Below are 12351 nucleotides of genomic sequence, written 5' to 3' on the forward strand. Positions count from 1 at the left end.
TTAGGACTTATTTTAACTCATCCACACCAGTGATTCAACCCCACAGACAGCAAGAACCTAAGAGAACACTGTCAGCCACAGTTATTGTCCAGACCTAAACGGTGCTCTCTGAAAACAGAATTACCTCAAGCACTCAAAGCCATGGGGCTAGATGGAACAGCCCTCTCTGCCCTGCCAACAAACTAAAAATAAAGTTTATAAAAGTAAATCATCTCATTTTATAACTTAAGTGCATCAAGCATTTCCTTAAATATAGTTCACACTGAAAATAAAGTTACTTTTGCTGTACAGTTGATGTCTGTTATAATTAGGAATAAACTTTGATGATAAAGTATGAAAGGTTACACACTCACACACATCTATCTATCTGTCTGTCTGTCTGTCTATGGGTGGAGAGATGGATAGACGTATGCACCTCTTGACAAGAGCTTCCCCAAAATGGTGGGAAGTTGTTAGGAGTCACTAGGCATCTAGTTTGCATGAGAATGTCTATATTAAAGGTCCCTGTCCTTAATGATAAACACATCTTCATATCTAACGCTAAGACTCTTATTAGAAACATTAAACTATGCAATCCATAATGTATTCAGTCTTTGGAAATGCCGAGCTAGACCATATCATTATACAACAGCATCCCCGACAAAACTCCCCCCAACCCACCTCTTCCCTGGAATCCCCGTTCTAAAGCCAGCTGACCCCTCACACAATATGGTTGATCCATTTGGGAGCCTAGCCACAGAACTTGAGGGGAAGACTCAAGAGGTGAAGTAAGAATTCTGCATGGAGTACAGGTGGTCAATGGGATTTCCCACTCTGGACTGCAGGGGCCCGGCTTCTGAGGTTGCTAGGAAACAGTCACCCAGGTTACTGAGGGAGGTGTCACTATCCAGGTCATGGAAAAGGGGTTCAGCACCTGAAATGGAGACAAAACATTGGCATGAGGTTCTGGAGGCGTGACTCACTGCAATACTAGAAAATTCAAATGCAACTCACAGTGTGACTACAGGACAAAGGGGGGGGGGTTAAAGGAGGGCAGGGGTCTGCACAGAAAAGTACAAGCAACTGGCTGAGGCTGAGTTGAGTCTAACCCCTAGCGACCCCTGGAAGGTTGGAATGGAACTGCACTTCACAGAGTTTTCAACAACTGATTTCTTTTTTTCCTCAAATAGATCTCCAGGTCTTTCTTCCAAAGTGCATGTGGGTGGACTCAACTCCTAGCCTTTTGATTAGCAGCTGAGTGTGTTAACCAAGACAAAAAAGAAAAAATAAAATTAAAAAATATATATACATACACATATACATATACACACACATATAAAGGGACAAATTCTCTGTTCTTTCAGGGACTTGTGTCCAAAGTATAAATGGAAATAATATAAAGCAGAATAGGACAGCGTGTTAAATTGAGTGCACTGTAAGCAAATGTCAGGACGTCTAGACAATGAGTGTGAAGCTTGGGGAGGGCATATCATCAAAGACTGGAGAGACAGGGGCAGGACCCCTGAAGGAGGAGGGGCTAATGAAACCTTCTGTGACAATGTGTTCTTTCCAACAGCAAAGGCATCCTGAATACTTGCAGTATTCCCAAATTTTGCTACCAAGGAAAGAAAGGTCAAGTGCCTAAGTGCCACTCATTTACATTCCTGAGAGAGAAGCCAAGAAAGCAAATTGTAGAACAGCAGAAGGACTGAGACAACTTTAGCAGGCTTAGCGCCTTTCCTGTCCACTTCAAGTAAGTGGGAGAGGTGAAAACTGAAGTTTATAAATCTTGTCATTTGGCTTTGATTATTTATTTGACAAAGGACTCACCACAGGGGTCATTAATGTAAAAAGACCCCTGGGATTTTGAAATCCTACAACAAGGAGATATATTTATATATGTTTATATTTACATATTTATATATGTATATATTTATAAAGGGATCTCTGGTAGCATATTCTGTAGGGTATTCACTACTAACCCAAAGGCTGAATCTCTTTGGTGATTCAGTTGAATCCACCAAGCAACTCCACAGGAGAAAGATAGACAATCTCTGACATGATTTACAGCCTCAGAAGGGTCAGCTATGAGTTGGTTCTGATTTGATGGCAATGAGATGAATTATATCTATCTACCTAATCTATCTATCTATCTATCTATCTATCTGCCTAATGGTAAGAAGCTACACCGCAATTCCAAAGGCATGCAGTTTGACTACACCAGCTTCTTAATGGGAGAATGATGGACAATCTCCCATGTAATTTATTGTCTCTGAAAACCCACAGTAGGGTCAACTCTGAGTCAGTTCTAACTCAATAACACCTATTGACTATATATATATATATATATATATATATATATATATAATATATCAATTTTATATATCTATTTTCAGTCAAAATCAACCCATAGCTGACCCTCCTGCGGGTTTTCAGAGGCAGTTAATCACACAGGAGGAGATTGTCCATCCTTCTCCCACAGAGTAGCTAGTAGCCTTGAACTAAGTGCCTTCAGGATTGCAGTGCAGCTTCTTGCCACTTGCCCCCCACCCCTAATTTCCCAAAACTATGGCAAGAAGATGGTATAGGCATCATACTTGCTAAAGAGACAGAGAGAACGAAGTCATCTAGCATGCAATCATGTATTTACATTTGTGCGAATTAATGAGTTTGATCAAGAACGGCCATGCAACAGGCCAAGTTTTAATAAATGTTTGTTGAATATATGACATGAGAAGGTGGGAGGTGGAAGGTGGCTGTGATAATAAGTAAAACATTTGTATAAGTGAAGTCATGAAGGACAATGCCTGCCAAAATCTGTGAGTTGATGTATGTAATTCAAAAGATGAATTGCATTGGGAAAAACTGCTCCAGAGTGCTAAAGACCAATGATGTCAGTCCAGAGACTAAGATGTGTCTGATTCAGGCCATAGTCTTCACAATTATTTGCATGCATCAGAAACCTGAACAATGACCAAAGATAACAGAAGAAGAACTGATGCCTTTGAGTTGTGGTGCTGGAAAAGAGTATTAAACATGCCATAGAGTGCCAAGAGAACTAACAGGTCTGTCGTGGAGAATGTAAACCTAGCTGCTCCTTAGAAGCAAAGATTTTGAAGCTCCATCTCACATACTTTGGGCATGTTGCCAGGAGGGAACAGTCCTTGGAGAATGACATCATGATTGGAAAAGTGGAGGGACAGCACAGGAAGGAAAACCCTGGATGAGATGGACTGACACAGTAGCTGGGGTAATGAGGGTAGGTGTTTCAGAGACAGTGAGTTTGGCTCAGGACAGAGCAAGGTTCAGAGCGATTGTGCATCGGGTCACTATGAGTTGTAGTCAACTTGATGGCACATAACAATGAAAACAAAGTTTAAAGGCTTGCTGAATAAAATGTTCTTTCTAGCTATCAGGGTTTATCGCCACTACACAATACGCATCATGCATTACACCGGGCACTAGCTTTCTTTCTATAAAAATGCAGCGGCCTATATTTGCCCCTGAGGTTGAAATTGAGCCCTCCACTCGACTCTAACAGGATTCCCAAATCCCATCTGTTGTTCATTAGCATAAACAGAAAGCCAGGCAAGTGTGACTGACATACCCAGCCTACCGCTATGGAGCTGATTCTAACTCATCTCAACCCAAAATTACAGAGTACAAATGTCGCAGCGCATTTCCAAGGCTGTAAATCTTTAGTCAATCAGAGACTGCTACCTCTTTCTGCCATAGAGTGATTGATGAGTTTGAATCAAGCATCTAATTAGGGAGCTCTGGTGGCTCATTGGTAAGGAATTGCGCTGCTAACCCAAAGATACACTGTTAGAATCCACTGGCTGCTCTGTGCAAGAAAGCTGGACATCTCTTCCCGTGAGAGTAACTGCCTCTGAAAACCCACTGGAAGGTCAGCTATGAGTCAGTTCTGACTCGTTGATACCCAGCAACAACCACCATGTGGTTAGCAGTCAAGTACCTTAAACATTGGGCCACTGGAGCGCCTTTCTATACACAAACTTAGCATTTAAATCAAGCCCATTTGGGGATGTACAAGGAAGAGAGTTATTTTTTCATAGAGTCTACCTACAGTATTTCCAGTAGAATCATCCAGTTGGAAAATGTTTCAAGTGCTTTTACATATCCTTTCTCTTTTGCTAAGTGTTTGCCTGATTAAGACATTTTTCCCATATCAATGTTGATAAGTGCTTGCAAATATTTAAGCACAATAAGCCCAGCATGGACTGCAAGACCTGTGAAATTTGGATTTTCATTTCAATTATGAAATCAGATTATATTTTAAAGAGTAATCTCACAAGTTTTGAAAATGAGACTAAATGAGACAGTTACAAGTGAAGATGCATATTGGTCTTTCTCCTGTGCCCATTGGTCAGATGGTTCTGGCACTATTTTATGGGGGCAATACTTCCACTCTGGGGTTTCAATGAGTGCTCATGGGACTTTGTACTGTGTCTGGGAGGGAATTAGAAGTATATTTAAGAGGTTTCTATGACCCTTGTGCCACTCTTACCATAGGGGTGCATATGGTCTCCAGGCATCTGGGGTGGAGTGAGTCCCTGTCGGAAGGGATCTGAGGTGTAGACACTCTGCTCAATGGCCAAGAGCTGCTGGGGGGTGGGCAGAGCAGTATAGGGGTTCATGATCCCTTCCATCCCAGTGTTCCCACCACCATTTGTTTGAGCTGTGGGACAAAAAAAAAGGCAGGTTAGTCTCAGCATGTAGCCCAGTGTCTCAGAGTAGGAGAGAGGGTCACAGAGCATCCTTTGGGCTTCAGGTCCACCACTTCCCAGCATCCTTTCCCTGAGCCATCCTTTGCTCTGCTTCACAAAAAAGAAGAGAGTGAAGGAGTCAGGTCAGTGTGGGGCAAGGAGCCCTGGACATTGAAGGGGATGTGCTGGGTCTGAGAGCTCTATTGGGGTCCTGCCATGTGGACCTCTCCACAAGACTGCCATTTAAATATCCTCCTCACTTGGCAGCTGGTGCTCCTCCAAAGTGAGTGAATCAAGAGAGTCCAAAGCAGAAGCCATAAGGTCTTTGATGACCTTAGAAGTCACATACTAGGCCAGCCCTAATTAATGTGGGAGCATTAGCTGAAAGGATAATGAATGTCTATCTTGGAGGATGCTTAACACACAACTGTGGGACCCTGGCTAGATAATATCACATCTCTCAGTCTTGGTGTACTTATTTACAAAATGGATGAGGATGAAGTGAAGTAAATTGACTGGCTTCCAGCCTATGTCCCTCTGAAGACCACCAGGGATCATTTTTGCAGGATAAAGATTGAAGGTGGGCAATGAGGTTTGAAAGCTTCCTTGAAATAAATCAATTGAACCAAGAGGCCTAATGCCAAACACTAGTTTAGCAGCCACCGAAGAGCATGAATCTAAAGCCCATTATGCTGGAAAACTACTAGGAGCCTGTTGGCCAAGCACAAATTGCCACACTGACCAAGTTGACTTCATAGAGCTGATGTGAATCTTACATGAGCTTCTGTGTATGTGATGTTACACAAACTAAAACATGTTACCCCTTGTGTGCAAAACTATGAGCAAAAAAGGACTCAGTTTCTGCCTTTACAACTTGGTGGTAGTTCTTTGAGCTTGAGTCTAGCAACTCTCAGACTCCACTTCCTCCAATATAAGAAGGGCATAATTTTCTCCCCTCAGTCTCAGCTTGCTGACATTTATCTTAGGAGCTACCATTATTGCTGGTGGTGTTAGGTACTGTCAAGTCAGTTACAACTCATAGCAATAAGAGGATAAAATACTACCAAGTCCTGATAATCATTGTCATAGACACTGTGTGAAATCATTTGGTAATGGTCTTCCTCTTTTTTTGCTAACTCTACTTTTCTAGACATAATGTCCTCCAGGGACTGATCCAAAATACATGAGACAAAGTCTCACCATCCTAAAGAGCATTCTGCCTGCATATCTGCCAAGACAGACTTGTTGGTTCTTCTGGCAGAGTTTGTTCAATTCTCTTTGCCAAGACCATAATTCAAAGGGATCAAGTACGTCATTGAAAATACCATGGCTTGGAGCAGTCACACGTTCATCTTCAAAGTGATGATTTTGTATTTTCACAATTTAAAAAGGTCTTTTGCAACAGTTCCCCCCCAATGCAATAGGTCATTTGACTTATTTTATTTTTTTAAATTGTGATTTTAATGAAAGTTTCTAGAAAGGTTCGGTTCTCCTTCATGCATTGTTCTACATTTTCCTCCTCCCTCCTCCCTTTTTCCATGGGCACTGATTGTGGATTCAAGTAAAATTAATTCTTGACATATGCAATATTTTCTCCACTTATCATAACATGACTTACTGGTCCTGGCTAAGGATGTTTGTTTTATTTATGTTGAGATATAACCCATATCTTGTCTTGGACTTTCATCAGTAAGTGTTTCAACTTCTCTTTGCTTTCAGTAAGCAAAGTGTATCCTCTGCACAATACATATTGTCTTCATCCTATCCTGATGCTGTGTAGTTCTTTAAATAGTCCAGCTTCTCAGGTATTTATTCAGGATAGAGACTGCATAAATATAATAACAGAATGCAACCCTTTGCAGAGTTTAAGCCACATAGTACCCATTTGTTCTTTTCAAATAGCCTCTTGGTCTATGCACAGATTATGCATGACAATAATTAAGTATTCTGGAATATCCATTCTTTGAAATGTTATTCAGAATTTGCTATGGTCCATATAATCCAAACATCTTTCTAGTATTTGCTTTCAGGCAAATCTATCTGGCATGAGCAGTGATATCCCTCACTCCCCATCCTCTTCTGAAAGTGGTCTGAATTTCTGGCAGTCCCCTGTCCATGTACTACTGCAACTGATTTTTAATTATCTTCAATAAAACTTGACTTGTGTGTTGTATTAATTATATTGTTCAACAATTTTTGTAAACTGTTAGATCAATTTTATTCTTATTGAGCACAAATATAGATCTCTTACAGTCCATTGGCTAGGTACCCATCTTTCAAGTTTCTTGGCATAAACAATGAGCCACTGCACCTAATTGTTGCAAGATCTCAAATGACATTCTGTCATTTGCAGCGTCAGTTTCCACTAATGCCATTAGCGTAACTTGGACTCCTTCCTTCAGTACCAACAGTTCTTGATCATATGCAACCTCTCAAAATTATTGAACATCATTTGAACATTTTTTTTCTCCTTTTGTTGGTATATGTCTGTTGTTTCCTTCTACCTTTTCTAGATGCTTCCTGTATCACTCAGTATTTTTCCCACATAATCTTCAATACTGCAACTCAAAGTTTAATTTTTTTTCTACATTTTTTTCACCTATAGAAATATCAATCTAGCTTCCTTTTTGGTTTTCTAACTCCAAGATTTTGTATATTTCATGAAAAAATGCTACCTGTCCTACTGAACTATCTTTTGAAACATTCTGTTCAGCTTTTATTTCATCGTTTCTTTATTTTGTTTTAGCTACTCTGTTCAATACCAAATGTCAGAATAACTTTTGACAGCCATTAGGATTTTTTCTTTCTTGCCTTTTTAATAATCTTTTACTTTCTTCATCAATAATGTCCTTAATAGCATCCCATAACTTATCTGGTCTTCAGTTCAATGGATAAGATCTAGTCTTGAGATAGCTTTAAATTCAGGTGGAGTATACTCAAGGTTATGCTGTAGCTCCCACAGGCTGGTTTTCATTTCCTTCAGCATCAACTTGAACATGCATATGAGCAATACTAGTCTGCTCTTCAGTAGACTGTTGACTTTGTTGTAACTGACGAGGCTGAGTCTACTCATTGTCGCTTTGTAGTCAGTCTGATTTCTGTGTATCCATTCACTGAGGTCCATATGTATTGTCACCATTTATGTTGTTGAAGAAAGGTCTTTCCAATAAGTTATTGGACTTGCAAATTCTACCATATAATCTCCAGCTTTATTTCTATAATGAAGGTCATATTTTTTTAAAAAAATTATACTAGTATATTTACAAAATTCATATACACTAAAAGTCATACTTTTTTTTTTAGTTGGGTCTACAGCGATTTTATTGTAACAGAGAAACCAAGCTGCAGTAAATCTACATGATTAGAGCAGATGGTGGTCACCTTTGCCCAGGGGGAAGCCCGAGCCTGACTGGCACACACACCAAGTGCAGCACCCCACGTCTCCTGGGGCTGCCGTGAGCTGCCTGCTTCACCCGGGGTGAGTAACTGTACAGCCACTCTTGGCCAAGACAGGACAGGTCTCTATCAGCAGAGGTGGCGTTCCGACAGGGAGAATGAAACGATGATTGGAGAGGAGGTGGAAATCAAAGGATAAATCTCTATTATTATCTACGGGAAGGGATGGCATGAGGATGAAATGATGTTCTTCAGTCTTAAAATCAATAGTGATGGGGGGATGGTCAAGAGACTGGAAGAAAATCTAGGCTGGCGTAGAGAGGTTAAGGATCTAGGCTAATGATGACAGATCTTTGTGTTGGAGGAAAAGAAAAATCAATGATAAGGATTAAAAGAGGAGATTTCAACCGCCTACAGGTGTTAAAAAGGAGAGCCTTTTTTAAAAAAACAAGACAAGAAAAGGTCTATTTTATCATCTTTGACGTACCTACAGAGGACTCAGTGCATTTCATCAAACACGATTTCTGCACGGTGCTATCTTTAGGAAGGGCAAACACAAAGCCAACTAACCAATTGCTAATGTCAACACTACATCTTCTTGCAATGCCTCTCATACGTGTTATGTCTCATGTTGGTGAACAGAGGAACCCTTAGCATGCAAGGTGCTCCAGTTAAAGCTTCTGAAATATTGCAATGGTACGATTGACAGATTTTTGGCTCTGACTTTCTTACACATGTAAACTCTTTTAGGAAAGCTGGAGATAAAAGGATTGGGGCAAGCGTGGGGATGAGGGGGAGAAGAGTTTGGTTTTGGAGCCACAAATGTCCAGCCACCAGCCACTGATGCCTCTGCCCTATGTCACTACGTGATCTTTTCTGCAAAACACATTCAGTGGCTGAATGTTAAGTGTTGTGGTTGAAATAAACGATCTGCTAACCAGCACCCACCCTCCCCCGTCCTCCTTGGGCATCTCACAGCAGAGGCTGAAAACGGACAGGCCGCCCCTGTTCCTCCCGACCAGAGAAATTACTTGGTGACCTCGTGAATGGCATGTGCAAGGTAGTCCACATTGCCAGAGGTGACGCCTGCCACGGAGATGCGGCTGTCCTTGGTCATGTAGATGGAGAACTCCTTGGTGAGCCGCTCCACCTGCTCGGGCTTGAGCCCCGTGAAACAAAACATGCCGATCTGGTCAGTGATGTGCTGCCAGTTGTGGGAGGAGCCCTCCTTCTTGAGGTTGGACACCAGCTGGGTCCGCATGCTGATGATGCGGTCGGTCGGTCGGCCATGCCTTTCACTTCCTGCAACCATTGTTTTCGAAGATCCGGTGTGGTCAGAATAGTCGAGGCAATCCGGGCTCCGTTGAGAGGAGGATTGGATGGAATACATTGGACGGATCAAGATCTTCAACTGTGATTCCACCCTTTTGGCCGTATCAGCATCCGCACACACCACGGTGAAGGCCCCCACACGCTCACCATATAAGCCCATGTTCTTGGCGTACGATTGGCAGAGACAAACATCGATGCCCATTCGCTGAAGTGGCGTACGGCCCAGGCATCCTTGTTAACGTCTCCGCTGGCAAAGCCTTGGTAGGCCATGTCAAAGAATGCCTACAGATTCTTTTTCTTCACCACCGTGGCTATTTCCTTCCACTGCTCAGGACGAGGGTCCACTCCCGTAGGGTTGTGAGCATAGGCGTGCAGAAGAAGAACACTTTGCTCTGGCATTTTCGAAATGTCTTCTAGAGCACCTGTGAAGTCAAAGCCACAAGTCTTGGGGTCGTAGTATCGATAACCGTGTAGCTGCATGCCAGCATCCCTGAAGATGGGCGTGTGGTTTCCCCAGGATGGTTTGGGCAGGAAGACATCTCGGCTGAACGTAAAGAATCTTTGCAGAAAACTAGCTCCAATCCTTAATGCCCCGGTTCCAGAAATGGTCTGCATGGTGACATACCGGCCACTTTTCAACACATCGCTGTTTTCACCCAGGGCCAGTTCTGCAGACGCCTTACAAAATTATGCCAGTCCTCCAAAGGGGAGGTATTCCTTGTCCAGATTTTTTTGCAGCAATCTGAGCTTCTGCCTTCCGGACACTAGGAAGCACGTAAGGCTTTCCGTTATCTTCTCGGGAGGCCCCTACTCCCAGGTTCATCTTTTTGCTGTTGGTATCTCTCGTAAAAGCTTCTGTGACTCCCAGGATGGGATCTGGGGGCCCCATCTCCACGTGGGCCCACCAAGAGCTGGCTCTGGCAGAAGCCACGGCGGCGAGGCCTGGGTAGAAGGCAGCGGCAGCCCTGGAAAGGACGCGACCAGAGTGCAGCAGGGCCATCGTGGGAGACAGGAGGGCAGCGGACAGCGGCAGGACTGAGCTGAGCACAAGTGAGCGCAGACGGGCTAAAGGTCATACTTTTTAAAAAAGCTATACTTGTTCCCAATTTTCACACCCTAATTACCAATAATTATAAATCCATCTTGGTTGTATATCTGATCAATTTCAGGATGAAAATACTGGTAAAAATGTTCTATTTCTCCATGTTTACCATTACTGTTTAGTGCGCAAATTTGAATAACAGACCTATTAACTAGTCTTTCTGGAAGGTATATGAATAATATTCTATCTCTGACAATGTTGTATTCCAAGATCCATCTTGAAATGTTCTTTTTGATAAAGAATGTAATGCCATTCTTCTCCAGTTTGTCATTTCTGACATATTGGACCGTATGATTTAAAACAACCAACACGAGTCCATTTCAGTTCACTGATTAACAGACTATTTCGATCTTTATTCATTCCACCATTTCATTCTTGACAACTTGCAATTTTCCTGGATTTATACTTCGTGCATCCCACATTCTGATTATTCACTGATGCTTGTAGCTGTTTCTTCTCATTTTGAGTCTAAGGAGCTGCCTTTGGAATTCTTGAAAGAACGTCTTAAGAACCAAGTTCATGTTCTGTTTCTTCTCATTTTGAGTCTAAGAAGCTGCTCTTAGAATTCTTGAAAGAAAGTTCCAAGCACTGGTTTGTGTTCTCATATGTCTTGAAGCAATTCTGTGACCCTCACTGATCTTCATTGGGGCCTGGCAGATAAGGTTATCAGATATGACTAACTCATTCTAGGGGTGTATTTGGCATTGGAAGTTCAAAGTTAAATTCTTACTTTCCATGAGGGAGACCTGAGTTCATATGCAGCAGCTGTCTCTCATCTGTCAGGGAAGGTTTCTATGCATATATGATACAGAAGAGGTTTCAGTGGAGATTTCCACTAGAGAGAAAATATAGTGATCTATTTCCAAAAATTGTTATTGTTCTTGTTGTTATGTGCCGTCTAGTTGCCTACAACTCATAGCGACCCTATGTACAACAGCCCTAAACCCTGCTCTGTCCTGTGCCAATCGCACTGTCTCTGACACACCTACCTTCATTACTACAGTCACTGAATCAATAAATCCATCCCATAGAGGGTCTTTCTCTCCTGCACTGTCCCTCCACCCTCCCAAGCATGATGTTCCTTTCCAAGGATTGGTCCTGCCTTGCAACATGTCGAAAGTATGTCAGGTAAAGCTTCAGAATCCTTGCCTCCAAGGAGCAGCCTGTTTTAACCCTCTCCAGGATGAACATGTTTGTTCTCCCAGCAGTCCATGGCATATTCAATACTCTTCTCCAACACCAAAGCTCAAAGGCTTCAATTCTCCTTTTATCATCCCAAGTCATTGCCCAGCTTTCTAACTCTTTGCAAGCGATTGCAAAGACCATGGCCTGTATCAGGTCCACCTTAGTCTCAAGACTGACATCATTGCTCTTCAGTATTTTGGAGAGGTCTCTAACAGCAGACTTTCCCATCACAATATATCTTTTAGTTTCCTGGTTAATAGTGCCAACCAGGAGTGTTGGTTGTAGAGCCAAGCAAATTAAAGCTGTTAACAATCTCAATCTCTTCACCATTTTTCATGATGCTGCCAATCGGCCCAGTGGTGAGAATCTTTGTCTTTTTGATATTGAGCTTCAATCCATATTGAAGGCTGAAGCCTTTGACCTTCTGCAGCAAGTGCTTCAAAAATCAGCCAAAGAAAATCCTAAGGACAAGAGTACTGTTTGCACCTGATCACAAGAATGGCCCAGAACCAGACAGTGTTTCATTCTACTGGATGTGGAGTCCCCATGAGTCCAGGACCTATTCAATGGCAACAGAAGGACGAGGAGTTGAAGCATGAGGTGATGATAAGCTAGTTCTAGGTCAAACAA

At 42.3% G+C, this 12351-nt stretch overlaps 1 protein-coding gene and 1 pseudogene across 1 annotated transcript in view; both read right to left on the reverse strand.

Moving 5' to 3' along the window:
* Positions 1 to 641: 641 nt before the first annotated feature.
* LMX1A (LIM homeobox transcription factor 1, alpha) overlaps positions 642 to 12351 on the reverse strand; it is a 292819-nt gene continuing 281109 nt past the window's right edge. The window contains exons 7-8 of the mRNA XM_006887374.1: positions 4508 to 4678; positions 642 to 913 (exon numbers count right to left, since the gene is read on the reverse strand). Coding sequence (XP_006887436.1) covers positions 756 to 913; positions 4508 to 4678 — 329 coding nt within the window. The 3' untranslated portion in view covers positions 642 to 755. The remainder of the gene's footprint in view (positions 914 to 4507; positions 4679 to 12351) is intronic.
* LOC102845018 lies at positions 9130 to 10434 on the reverse strand (annotated as a pseudogene).

The sequence above is a fragment of the Elephantulus edwardii genome, unplaced genomic scaffold (assembly GCF_000299155.1).
Source record: "Elephantulus edwardii isolate Elephantulus edwardi_28Jun2011 unplaced genomic scaffold, EleEdw1.0 scaffold00057, whole genome shotgun sequence".
NCBI lineage: Eukaryota > Metazoa > Chordata > Mammalia > Macroscelidea > Macroscelididae > Elephantulus > Elephantulus edwardii.